Source organism: Symphalangus syndactylus, chromosome 24 (assembly GCF_028878055.3).
Source record: "Symphalangus syndactylus isolate Jambi chromosome 24, NHGRI_mSymSyn1-v2.1_pri, whole genome shotgun sequence".
In the NCBI taxonomy this organism is placed as follows: domain Eukaryota; kingdom Metazoa; phylum Chordata; class Mammalia; order Primates; family Hylobatidae; genus Symphalangus; species Symphalangus syndactylus.
In genome coordinates this window covers 36,393,679-36,407,332 of record NC_072446.2, presented here as the reverse complement: position 1 = coordinate 36,407,332, position 13,654 = coordinate 36,393,679, and the positions used below count along the sequence as shown (strand labels likewise).

The 13,654-nt window shown below is 50.8% G+C and overlaps 1 protein-coding gene across 44 annotated transcripts in view; it reads left to right on the top strand.

Moving 5' to 3' along the window:
* Window positions 1–13,654, top strand: part of EPB41L1 (erythrocyte membrane protein band 4.1 like 1) — a 177,856-nt gene that overhangs the window by 110,939 nt on the left and 53,263 nt on the right. For all 44 annotated transcript variants that reach the window (XM_063633632.1, XM_063633638.1, XM_063633631.1 and 41 more), the window contains 4 exons: window positions 7,286–7,476; window positions 9,068–9,232; window positions 11,486–11,590; window positions 12,150–12,192. In XM_063633632.1, coding sequence (XP_063489702.1) covers window positions 7,286–7,476; window positions 9,068–9,232; window positions 11,486–11,590; window positions 12,150–12,192 — 504 coding nt within the window. The remainder of the gene's footprint in view (window positions 1–7,285; window positions 7,477–9,067; window positions 9,233–11,485; window positions 11,591–12,149; window positions 12,193–13,654) is intronic.

The window sequence follows — 13,654 nt, the reverse complement described above, 5'->3', positions numbered from 1 at the left end:
AGACAAAATTCTTATCTTTATGGAGTTCATTTTGGAAGGAGGGATAAAAAGAAATAAGTAAATCAATCAGTGATAGAAGATCAGTTTGTGATAATTACTATGAAAACCAAACACCCAGCCGGGTGTGGTGGCTCACACCTGTAATCCTAGCACTTTGGGAGGCCAAGGTGAGTGGATTGGCTGAGCTCAAGAATTCAAGACCATCCTGGGCAACACGATGAAACCCAATCTCTACTAAAATACAAAATAATTAGCTGGGCGTGGCTGTGTGCGCTTGTAGTCCCATCTACTGGGGGCGGGGGCCGAGGCAGGATAATTGCTTGAACCTGGGAGGTGGAGGTTGCAGTGAGCTGAGATCACGCCACTGCACTCCAGTCTGGGCAACAGAACGAGACTGTCTCCAAAAAAAAAAGAAAAAGAAAACCAACCACCCAACCCAGATGCTTGCTTAATGGATTCGAAGTTTCTGTTTGGGGTGATAAGAATTTTTGGAAATAGATAGTGGTGATTTTTGCACAACATTGTGAATGTAATTAATGCCTCTGAATTGTTACCCTTAACAATGGTTAAAATGGCAAAATGAAACAAAACAATCTAGCATGCTGTAACCAAAAAAACAGGGGAAGGGACCTAAATAAATTAGACAGGGTGGTCAAGGGGCACACAGATTCACAATTTGAAGGTGGGAGCTGCCAAGCTGTCCATGCAGAGGGAACATTACAGACAATCATTAAGGACAAAGCCCCAAAGCCTTGCACGGTCAAAAAACAGACGGAAAGCCAATGTGACAGGCTCATGGTGATGGTGGCAGCATGGGGAGGGAATAGGAGACCAGTAGTGGTGGGAGCTGATGCCGAAAAGATGGGCAACAGCCATATACAGAGGTCTGTAGCTTTGATAAAGAGTTTGTGTTTTATTTTAATGGGCGGCCTTGGGGGTTTTAAAGAGGGCATCCGGCTGGGCGAGGTGGGTCACGCCTGTAATCCCAGCACTTTGGGAGGCCGAGGCGGGCGGATCGCCTGAGCTCAGGAGTTCAAGACCACCCTGGGCAACATGGTGAAACCCCCATCTCTACTAAAAATACAAAAATTAGCTGGGCATGGTGGTGGGTGCCTGTAGTCTCAGCTACTCGGGAGGCTGAGGCAGGAGAATTGTTTGAATCCAGTAGGTGGAGGTTATAGTGAGCCGAAATCATGCCACTGCACTCCAGCCTGGGCCACAGAGCGAGACTCCATCTCCAATAATAATAATAATAATAACAATAATAATGAATAATAAATAAAGAGGGTGTCCATTGAGAGTTTTGGAAAGATTCTTATGGCTGCTTTGTGGATAGTAAACTCTAGGAGCGCCCAAGTGGTCACAGGGAGACCACGGAGCAGGCTGGGGCAGCTCTCCTGGAACAAGCTGATAGTGGCTTAGATTTACGCAGTTGCAATGGTGATGGAGAAAAGGAGAAAATCCAAGTTACTGGACTCAGAGATGCTGACTCATGCTAACCCTGGTTAGAGGGCCTGATGTATAAACCGGATACCAGTTGATTCATTTTTAAGGAGTGGTTTCACTGCCAGTCTGAGTGGATATTGCCTCATCTGGGCTAGGACACCCTCTCCCTGCAGGCCACCTGGATAAACAGCCACAGGTGAGAAGGCTGCTGAGTGACCCTGGAAGGTGAGCTAGAGGAGCCAGAGGGTGGTTAGGGTGTTGAAGAGCCTCAGATGCTGACAGTCTGCTGGGCCAGCCCCAGCCCAGGCAAGCATCCCTGGCCTCATTGGGTCCCTTTCCCCTAGACAGCAAGTATGGGCGCTGTCAGCATTTACTTCTCTGGCTGACCTTTCTCTTTTCTAATCCTGTGCATTAGGCTTTTCATATGTTAGTGTCATCAGTCTGGCCCTGCTGGCGTCTGTCTCTTAGAAACATCTCTTTCTCCATTTGTTGTGGGTGGACACTTCTGAACTCCCGTTCTCAGGCCCCTCCTCACTGCAGCTTCCCATTATTGCTGGTAATTATAGACCCTACGTCTCAGGCTTGTTTTATTGGGTATATACCATGCTAAGTGCTTTTTTTTTTTTTTTAGATGGAGTCTTGCTCTGTTGCCAGGCTGGGGTGCAGTGGCACGATCTCGGCTCACTGCAACCTCCGACTCCCCAGTTCAAGCCATTCTCCTGCCTCAGCCTCCCGAGTAGCTGGGATTACAGGCACATGCCACCATGCCCAGCTAATTTTTGTGTTTTTAGTAGAGACAGGGTTTCACCATGTTGGCCAGGATGGTCTCTATCTCCTGACCTTGTGATCTGCCCGCCTCGGCCTCCCAAAGTACTGGGATTACAGGCGTGAGCCAGCACACTGGGCCACTAAGGGCTTTCTCTGTGTTATTTTCCTAAATCTCCTTCGCCGTCCTGAGAGGGAGGGAGGAGTGTCTCTGTTTTATAAAACAGGCAACTCAGGGCCAGGCATGGTGGCTCATGCCTGTAATCCTAGCACTTTGGGAGGCTGAGGCGGGTGGATCACGAAGTCAGGAGTTCGAGACCGGCCTGGCCAAGATGGTGAAACCCCGTCTGTACTAAAAATAGAAAAATTAGCTGGCTGCGGTGGCGGTCACCTGTAATCCCAGTTACTTGGGAGGCTGAGGCAGGAGAAATCGCTTGAACCCAGGAGGCAGAGGTTGCAGTGGGCTGAAATCGCTACACTCTAGTCTAGGTGACAGAGCAAGACTCTGTCTCAAAAAAAAAAAAAAAAAAAAGTGGCAACTCAGGCTCAGAAAATTGAAGTCACTTGTCCAAGGTCACAGAGTGAGCAAGCATTGGCACTAGGCTTTGGATCTGGGTCTGCCTGACTCCAAAGCCTGTGCTGTGAAGCACTGAGCCACAGGGCCGCCTGCTCTACCTCCCTTCAAGAGGTCCATGAATGACTGTATGAAGTCTCTAGCCCTGAGCCTGGCTGGCAGCAGCGCTTAGTGTTGGGATCTCTGTCCTTCTCCTGCACAGAGATGCTTCTGACTCTTGCAAGGCTCCCAGCCCCGTCACTCCTCCCAAGCTCCAACCAGTTCCTCCTTCCAGGCTGTTTGGTGCTCACTTTTATAGGCTTCTCACTCTGAAGTGCCAGAGTGTCAAGGTCTCCTCTCTATCCCCTGCCCAACCCCCTTCTTCCCATCTCTGGGCATTTGCCCACATGGTGACTCAGCTCAAATGCTCTCCCTGCATCTCCTGTCTAAATGGCTCCCTTTTTTCAACACCTAATTCCACCTTCACCTCCCCACCCTAGAAGCTTCCTTTGGGAACTCCAGGCTATAGTCCATATCACCAGGTCCCCCGACTCTGCTGAGAGGCTGAAGCATACATGGCAAATCTAAATCATCTCCTGCATGAGTGTTTAGCCATTTCCTGGGTGAGCATCCTATTCCCACACTGCAGCCAGCTCCTCGGGAAAGAGCACGTGCTTCCCTCCAGGGGCCACTACAGTGCCTGGCCCGGCCTAGCCGCACAGCAGGCTCCATCAGTCTGTGCTCACCTGGGCCTGGGCGGAACCATGCCCACGTGACAAGCTATGTCAGAGCCAGGGCCAGGCCCTTGGCTCCCTTTCTGTGGCCTAGTGAGAGAACCATGCTGTTATCCTTGGATTTGTGAAATAAAGGTTTCATCATAGATTTTTTTTAAAGATGTTATTTTTGATTTATAAATTTTTAAAAGGTTTAAACAGATTTTATCTCCTTCTCATACTGCCATACCAAGCCATGTGCCTCAGAAAAATTTCTTTTTTGACCTCTAACTTAAACTCATTCAAGGAATCTCCAAGTATAGTAGCAAAACCAAGAACTACAGTTAAACAGAAGAAAAAATAATAATCTATCTTCCCACCACCCAGAAATAACTATAGTTAATACTTTGTTGAATTTTCTGTATCTGTGCATGTGTATTCATTAACATAGAGCTAATCCGTACAAACTGTTGTGTATCATGCTTTTTTACTCAAATCTTTTCCATGATTTTTGACGTTTTTTTCTTTAACTCTCTAGAGTGGATAAGCCATCATTTCTCTCACTAGCCCCTGGCCATGGCATGCAGAGGTGGCTCCTGCCACGTACTTGGTGTCCAGCCTGAGCCTGAGTACTTTCTCCTTTGGGGGGTTCTGTTGGGGTTTGCTTGAGGCAGCCAAGTACAGTGGAGAGAAGGCAGACCTAGAGTTAGGATCTGGGGAGTCTGGAGGCTGGGGAGGGAGGAGAGTGGGCGGAGGAACCAGGGAAACCTGGTTTCTGAGGAAATGACTGTCAGTCATCTTTTTTGCTCACTGGGTCTCACCTGTAAAGGAAGAGGAGTAGATTGAATTATCTCAAAAATTATCTCAAAAGGCATCCAGCTCCTCTTCTCTGTCGTTCTGGGAGTGCCAGGCATTTGCTGCCAGCGGGCTCTGCTGGAGACCCAGGCAGAGGAAGACTGGGATATTTATTTAAGGTTGCTTTCCTGGCTGTTTCAAGAAACCTCAGGCCCAGGAAAAGTTCTGAGAGTGTGAGCCGAAATCAGATTGAGGCCATCAGAGAGGGAAGAGTGGAAGTGTCTCCTGGCTGTCTGGGCCCACGAACGGTCATGTGGATTCTGTATCTCACAGCAGAAAACACACAGATGAGTCTGTGATGCTTTTTTTTTTTCTTTTTAAGCAAAATTAAGCAGGCAGTTATTTTAAGGGTTCTTGCCTATAGGCCTTATCTGGCATTATGACCAGTATCCTTAAGTGCAGGCTCAGAAAAGATCCTGAGCCCGGTGTACCGGTATCATTTGGACCCTTCCAAGGCTGTGGGCTCCCCTAGAGCAGCTCTCATTGCTTTGTATCCTGGCCTGGAGTCAGCACTCATTGTCCCATAAGTGACAGAGAGCCTTTATTTAACTATGGCTTTAAGTTATACCCGTAAGGCACAGAGTAGTGGCTTGAGTGGAAAGCATTTCTGGGTGTGGAGGAGGTGATAGGGACCCAGGCCTTCCCTTCCTCCTCATCTTCCTTCTTAATAGAAGCATCAGTAACAACAAACCCTCTCATTTGTACTCCAAGCCTCCACGTAAAAAGCCTGTCTGCCATTATCCACTCTGTGGGGGGCTGAGGATGTTCAGGGCCCCAGAGCTCTCCTGTGCCTGAGTGGGATGCTCAGGGTCCCTGGCTTTTTATCCAGTGCTCTTGGCTTTGGGCCAGGCTGATGCCCACTGAGATGCAGGGAGAAAAACCGAAAAATGAAAAGGAAGTGTGGGGCGGGGGACCTGGAACACTTGGCTAGCCCAGGGTGGATGCTGTGTCTGTCTGTCTGTCTGTCTGTCTGTCTGTCTGTCTATCAGAGGCCTCCCACGATGGATGGTGCAGGGGAGAGGGCGTGCCAGTCTAGCCTGAATCTCTCTTATGTAATATGATAGATTTAGAGGAAGGGCCTGGACTCAGGGGTGAGGGTTCCTGCTCATTTCTATTTCCCTGGTTTTAGCTTCAAAGCTTTTTTTTGAGGATCTGTTGATTGGGGGCAGGAATGGGTGCATCTGATGCCCCTCCGCCACCCTACCTTTCCAAAAAGCCAACTTGTACGTTTAAAAAAGTACATATGTATATTTTATTTATTTATTTTAATTTAATGTTATTTTTTTGAGATGGAGTCTCACTCTATCACCCAGGCTGGAGTGCAGTGGCTCAGTGAAACCTCTGCCTCCTGGGTTCAAGCGATTCTCCTGCTTCAGCCTCCCCAGTAGCTGGGATTACAGGCATGCATCACCACATCCAACTAATTTTTGTATTTTTAGTAGAGACGGGGTTTCACCATGTTGGCCAGGCTAGTCTCGAACTCCTGACCTCAGGTGATCCGCCTGCCTTGGCCTCCCAAAATCCTGGGATTATAGGCATGAGCCGCTGCTCCTGGCCTATGTATGCATATTTTAAAAGATAAAAGTAGTTCCAAAACATATAAAGTGAAAAGTGAAGTTTTCTCTCTTATGTCACCTGGTTCCCAGGGATCTCTTTCATTTTCTTTTACCCACTTCTGCCTTACCAACCTCTCTTAACATTGGTAAGTATCCTTTCAGATCTTTTACTAAATGTGTGCAAACACAAACATATGTTGTTGAGGTTACTGTTTTGTTTTTCTTTTTTCTTTTCTTTTTTTTTTTGGAGAAGGAGTCTCACACTGTTGCCCAGGCTAGAGTGCAGTGGTGCAATCTCAGCTTACTGCAACCTCCGCCTCCCAGGTTCAAGCGATTCTCCTGCCTCAGCCTCCTGAGTAGCTGGAATTACAGAAGTGCGCCACCACACCTGGCTAATTTTTGTATTTTTGGTAGAGACAGAGTTTCACCATGTTGGCCAGGTTGTCTTGAACTGCCAACCTCAGGTGATCCGCCCTCCCCGGCCTCCCAAAGTGCTAGGATTACAAGCATGAGCCACTGCGCCTGGCCTGTTTTGTTTTTCAAACATAAAAATGAGACCATGCCATTCTCTCTCTCTCTCTCTCTTTCTCTCTGTAACTTGCCTATTCCAGCAGAATAGCTGGGCAATGGGTCCTTGACTCTCTGAAATCTCCTCATTTACTGCTGAAAGGGGAAAATGACAAGAATAGTTTATCCCAGAAAGCATTTCTCTACGTTGCTCATGTTTTGGATGAGTCTGAGAGAGGTGAAGTGACTGCCTCATTTGTGGCCAACTCGGGGACTGAGCCTGTTCTTTTGACTTTTACATTGTCAAGGCTGCGCGTTTTTTTTGTTTTGTTGTGTTGTGTTTTGTTTCAAGTTTCTTCCTGTCATTCTCTTTTTGGATGTATTCTGTGAAGTTAGCAGGGCAGGAATTATTGAAGCTTGGGGCATGAAGAGGTGTGTCCAGCTAAAGGTCTGGAACCCAGGGTTCTTTTAGTTAAATTCTGTGCATCCAGCTTTGCTGAGGGTCTACCAAGCGCCAGGTGAGGTGGCTGGAGAGAAAGCCTGGCTTGGGCCCTGCCTGGAGGCGGTCACTGGTGGCCCCATGTGCTCCTGGCAGAGCAGGGCTCCCTGGAAGGACTCATCATCCCTATGAAAGGCCCAGAGATTAGAGTCCCTGAAGAGCTGCAGACACAGGGTGGGAGGGGTGCCTGTGACCTCGGCCACTAACCCCTCACCTCCCATGACCCTCCCTCCTCCCTACTTCCTCTGTCTCTCCCTCCCTCCTCCCTTTGCCCTGTGACTCTTTGTCCATTTGCCTCCATCTGTCTCTCTCTGCGTGTGGTTCCTGCCCCTCTCGCTGTCATACCATTGCTGTCCCTCCCTGTCACATGATCTCCTTCATGCCAATGCAGGCGTGCTGGTCACCATGACAACAGAGACAGGCCCCGACTCTGAGGTGAAGAAAGCTCAGGAGGAGGCCCCGCAGCAGCCCGAGGCCGCCGCCGCTGTGACCACCCCTGTGACCCCTGCAGGCCACGGCCACCCAGAGGCCATCTCCAATGAGAAGCATCCATCCCAGCAGGACACGCGGCCTGCTGAACAGGTGTGTGCCCAAGAGCATGGGCGTCCCTTTCCTGCCCAGACCATCCTCCAGGTCCAGTTCTTAGGGCCCCAGTATTTTTTCAGGAGGGAGGAAAGAAGGAAACTAAGATTTGTTAGTGACCCGTTACATGCCAAGCACTGTACTGGGAGCATTGTAGTTATTTTATTTTCTTTTTTGCGACAGGTGTCACTCTGTTGCCCAGGCTGGAGTTCAGCCTCAATCTCCCAGGCTCAAGCAATCCTCTTGCCTCAGCCTCCTGAGTAGCAGGGACAACAGGCATGCACCACCACACCTGGCTAATTGATTTAACTTTTTTTTTTATTGACTTGGAGTCTCGCCCTGTCACCCAGTGCAGTGGTGCCACTGCACTCTTGGCTCACTGCGACCTCTGCCGCCCAGGTTCAAGCAATTCTCCTGCCTCAGCCTCCTTAGTAACTGGGATTACAGGCATGCACCACCACACCTGGCTAATTTTTATATTTTTAGTAGAGACAGAGTCTCACCATATTGGCCAGGCTGGTCTCAAACTCCTGAGCTCAGGTGATCCACCTGCCTTGGACTCCCAAAGTGATGGGATTACAGGTGTGAGCCACCGCGCCTGGTCATAATTTTTTTTTTTTTTTTTTTTTAACTTTCAGTGGAGATGAGGTCTCGCTATGCTGCCTAGACTGGTCTCAAACTCCTAGGCTCAAGTGATCCTCCCACCTTGGCCTCCCAAAGTGCTGGGATTACAGGTGTGAGCCACCACGCTTGGCCCATTGTGGTCATTTTAAAATTTTATTCTCTCAGACTAAAGAGGGTAGCTACTAACTCCCCCATTTTACACTTGGGGAAACTGAGCACCAGCAGGATAAAATGAGTTATCCAAAGTCACATTGCCATAAAGTAACAGAGGTGAAGACAAATCTAGATCTGATTTTGAAGCCTGAGTTCTTTCCATTTATTTTCCTACCCCTGAACCTGTCTGTTCTAGCTTGGCCAGCCCCATGTAACCCCAGAGCAAAACCCGTTGCCCTAAAGCTACAACAGACTCACCTCGTCATCTAATTAACACCTTCCTTAATTCATGACAGGCCTGGAGGGGGCGGGGACTTGGCCAGGATCACTGAGGGCGTCAGCAGTGGAGTTAGGACCCAGGGCGGGCGGCGGCGGGGCAGGTCTCTGGCCTTTCTCCTCTCCTTTAACTCAGTCCACAGCTCCCAGACTCCTGCTAGATCCAGTGACAGACAAAAAGAAGGAGACCAGATGGATGCTGTGATGAGTCATGTGCTGCTCTAGGGAGACAGGGCAGCTCTGGCCACTGGCTTTGGTTTCATGGGATGCTCCTGCCTCAGAGGATGCCTATGGCAGCAGTAGCCAGCAGGGAAGATGGGGACCCCTCACATGAGGCCACCCATTGTGCATGGAAGCCCTGGCTCTCCTCGTGTACACACCAGCCATAGACCCTAGTTGCCCTGTGGGTCTCAGATGGCAGTGACTTTCATTCTGGGGTCTGTCTTGGCCCCAGATGCCTCCATATTGCTTCTTACTTATATAAAAGGCCATGGCTTAAAACTCACTGGGCAAACTATTCCCTTGCTTGGTCCTGCAGAGCCTAGACATGGAGGAGAAGGACTACAGTGAGGCCGATGGCCTGTCGGAGAGGACCACACCCAGCAAGGCCCAGAAATCGCCCCAGAAGATTGCCAAGAAATACAAGAGTGCCATCTGCCGGGTCACTCTGCTTGATGCCTCCGAGTATGAGTGTGAGGTGGAGGTAGGGGAGCACTGAGTGCCATATGTCCCGTCCCCGGTCGGCCAGCCTCAGGTCCAGGGCAGTCTCCTGTGTGTACCCAGCCTGGGCCAAACCAGAGGAGTCCTGGACCAGCCACAGTGTCCAGAGAGATGACCTGGCTTGGAGCTCCTTTGTACAGATGGTGGCACCAAAGCCTGGAGAGAGTGGTTATGATTGCAAATAGAATTAGACGAGGTACAGGGCTGGCACCAGGGGAAGATTTTGCAGGGTGACTATACCTTGGCAAGAATGCCACCATGTAAGGGCTGATCTACAAACAGTAGACCTGGGAACTGGGCTCCCCTATTCACCCAGGAGAGACTGACATTTAAATTAGAATCATTTTTATATACTGGGTGGAGAGAGGGCTCCTCCCTTCCTAGTGAATATCCCTGTCCAGGGCACCATCTCAAGTCTCCAGGACAAACTAGTCACCTGAGGGTTCTATGGCAAGCCCATCACCCCATCACAGGGAGGCGGCCCATTGGGAGGATGTCACCCAGGCTGTGTAGAAACCCTGTGGTATGGCCCTGCCCCATGGTGGTGACATAGCAGATGCCTCCGTCTAGGGTTGGCCCTCCTGGCCTCACATTTAGGTCTCCTTTTCCTGTATAGGTTCTGACTCCCGCCCTAATTCTGAGCTCTCGCTTGCCCCCTCTGTGAGCCCTTAGAGGTTCTACCCCTGCCGAGGCAGCATTCTTGGCCCTTCTCCGCATGTGTGAAAGGGCTCAGAGGGTGTCCTTGCTACTGAGATTTATAGGAGCTGCCCCCTTTTCTCTCCCATGCCCTGATTTTAGGGATGTGACTTACTCCTGAGCGCTGGGAGGCTGAGTCCCTCTTCTCTATAGGGTTTTGTTTTGTTTTGTTTTGTTTTTATGTGCATGTATTTTTTCTTTCTTTCTTTCTTTTTTTTTTTTTTTTTTTTTTTTTTGTTGTTGTTGTTGAGATAGAGTCCTGCTCTGTTGCCCAGGCTGGAGTGCAGTGGTGCGATCTTGGCTCCCTGCAACCTCGAACTCCCAGGTTCAAGCAGTTCTCCTGCTTCAGCCTCCTGAATAGCTGGGATTACAGGTGCCCGCCACCATACCTGGCTAATTTTTGTATTTTTAGTAGAGACAGGGTTTCACCATGTTGCCCAGGCTGGTCTCAAACTCCTGGCCTCAAGTGATCTGCCTGCCTTGGCCTCCCAAAGTGCTGGGATTACAGGCATGAATCACTGCACCCGACTGTGTATGTATTTTGTCTATAGAAAGATTTCACCTTCCCTGCTCCTGAGACAAAGGAAAGGGCTGTCTTCTATGTCCTCTCTCCTACCTTGATGGGCCCCAAGATGCCATTTCTGCCTGTCCTAGAAGTGCACAAAGCGTTTGACTGAGGCCAGGTCCTCTCTCTCTGATGATCTCCAGGTTCAGGAATTCCTTGTCAGGCTTGGTCCCAAGGGCCCAGCCAAACCTTACAGGGGTCTCACTCCCTCTCCAGAGTCCCTACCTCTTTGGGTGATGACTGCTTCCTGTTCCCCTGCCTTGTGATCCCCTTATTGGTGCTCATCTTTACCCCTGTGGGTTTGGAGTGCCCAGTCGGGTTCTCGGCTTCGTCATTCTGAATGGTGGTTCAGAGAGGCCCAAGCCTAGCTCTACAGGAGTGGGAGGAACCTACCTGGCCCTAACAATGGTACTTCCAGCAGAAGCTGATGGAGGCCCCATGAGCCTCTGTGAAACCTCACTGGCTGTGGGGAAGGGAGTGGTGGGCTAGCCTGGATTTCACTCAGGGAAGGGAGGGTCACACTGCGACCCTGAGTCCCAAGCCCTCCCCTTCTCCCCCTGCCCGCTTCTGTCTTATTCCAGGGGCGGCTTCTCTTCCTCTCACACCCAAAGCTTAGGACTAGGTTTTCTGCTCCTTCGGTCTAAGTTAGCCTCCTTCTCGTAATCACTAAAAAGGAAGGAGAAAGCCATCACTTCCTATGCCTTTCATTTCAACTTCTTCCCAAGCAAGCTCAAGGTCCAGAAACCCCCACCAGAACTTGGAAGAAGGCCATCAAGGAGGTGGCCATTGTTGCCACCCCCAGGATCCCTTAGGACTCAGAGGGCAGAGCCAAGTGGGTGGCAGGAGCACTGCATTCCTGTCCAGATGCCAAAAGGCCCTTGGGGTTTTTGAGTTGTCCTGGTGGAGCCGAGGGTATCTCCCAGCCTCACCCTGGGGTGTGCTTCAGTCTCACAGCTTCTCTGCTTCCCTCCTTAGAAACATGGCCGGGGCCAGGTGCTGTTTGACCTGGTCTGTGAACACCTCAACCTCCTAGAGAAGGACTACTTCGGCCTGACCTTCTGTGATGCCGACAGCCAGAAGGTACCTGGGCTACGGAGCAGGGTGGGACCTGCTCTTCCGTTAGGCCCCTGTAATCCTGGCCACCCCCCACAGCATCCATTAGTGCTCAAATCATTAAGCATCTTCTGTTTGCATGTCCCCAAGGCTCAACCAGCCCTATCCACCTGCGGTTCCCTGTCTCAGCCATTTCTTGGTGACATACAGGTCACCCCCAGATGAGAATTTGGGCTGCTAGCATTGCTGGGGGAGCTGAGGAGCTCCCTGCTAGAGCCTCTCCCCACCCTTGGGAGGCTCTGAGTTTCCTTCTTCCTGCCAGTCCCATTGCAGGTGCATCACCTGCTCACTGGGACTGCCTCAGGGCAGTGGCAGCTCCGGGGCACTGGGTCCAAGCCTGGTGGTGAATCCTGGCCCCATTCCCCTCACCTCCTAGTCCCAAGGAAAAGGAACCAAGAGGCTTAGCCAAGGAAGGGCGTTCCCCACAAGGGGCTGCTGACCGGCCATTTCAGGATATTTCTCTCTCCCAGCCCAGTCAGGTTCTTTCCTGCGTCTTCCCTCTGAAGATCTCTATCTTTTCTTTTAGAACTGGCTGGACCCCTCCAAGGAGATCAAGAAGCAGATCCGGAGTGAGTGGCTGGTTGTGTTTGGGGAGGTGGGTGGGTAAGGGGATTCCAGGCCATGAGAGCCCCCTTTGTACTGCTCTCTCCTCCTTTGGAAAGTGCATTTCAGGCCAGGCGTTGTGGCTCACCCCTATAATCCCAACACTTTGCGAGGCTGAGGCGGGTGGATCACTTGAGGTCAGGAGTTTGAGACCATCCTGGCCAACATGGGAAAAGCCTGTCTCTACTAAAAAAAAATACAAAAATTAGCTGGGCATGGTGGCGGGTGCTTGTAATCCCAGCTACTCAGGAGGCTGAGGCACTGGGACTGCCTCAAGCAATTCTCTTGGACCCGGGAGGCAGAGGTTGCAGTGAGCTGAGATCACACTACTGCACTCCAGCCTGGGCAACAGAGCAAAATGTCATCTCAAAAAAAGAAAAAAAAAAGAAAAAAGAAAATGCATTCAGATCCATGAGTCCATGTACTTCACATTGGCAGATCTTGGGAAAAGCCAGAGCGGGAAGGACAAGTCTAAGGCCCAGAGAAGAAAAACAACTGTGCAGAGTCACCCAGCAAGTTAGCAGAGGAATCATAAATACATTCAGGATGTCAGCTCTAGAAGGGACCTGCAGAGCCATCTAGGACAAAGGACAAGCAGATGGGCTGGAAACAGCCAGCCTTCTGTCCAGGAATGGTGTAGTCTTCAGTAAGCACCAACCGTTTCCTCAGAGGCCCAGAGAGAGGCAGTTATTACCTGAGGTCACAGAGCTAAATGTTGGCTGAGCCAGGTCTTGAGCCTTGGTCTTCTAACACCATCCTGTGCTCTTTTCAAGGCCTGGGGTGAAGGCAGATGAGCAGGCCAACAACCTGTCCTTTCTGGCCCAGAGACAGAAAGCATGTCGGGAAGGGATGGGGCAGCTCCCAAATGGCAGAAGGGGGTGGTAGATGGCCTCAGCAAGGCAGCCTGAGCAGTTGGAGACCTGGGGCCTCGAGGCGGAGATGCCTCCACCCAGGACCCCTCCCCCTTGGTTGGTCTCTCCTGAACTCCCTGGTCCCCTGGCTGAAAAGCTGTAGCTGAGCCTGTTGCCATGACAGCGGGCAGCTGGGCCCAGGGATGCCAGCTGACTCTGCAGGAGGGGGCTCGAGGAATTCTTCCTGTAGGTTCTGTCAGTTGGAGACAAAGAGGCAGGCACACAGACAGAGTGCAGTCCTCGGGGGGCTGACAGATCCTCTGCCTGGGCTTCAGGCTGTCCCCCAGGAGCCCCAGCCTGGCTGGGAGGCCTGTCTCTCATGACTAAAGGGATCGGAACACATACAGGCAGCCAAGTGTGTGGTGTTTAGTCAGGACCATGAGCTTGGGAAAGACAGGTGGCTGGACCAAATGGTCAGGTCTCAGCATCCCTCCCAGAGGTGGCCTGCAGCCCCTGCCAGCATAGCCCAGGCCTGGTGGATGTCACTCCTTGTAGCCATCCCAAGTCATCGAGTAAT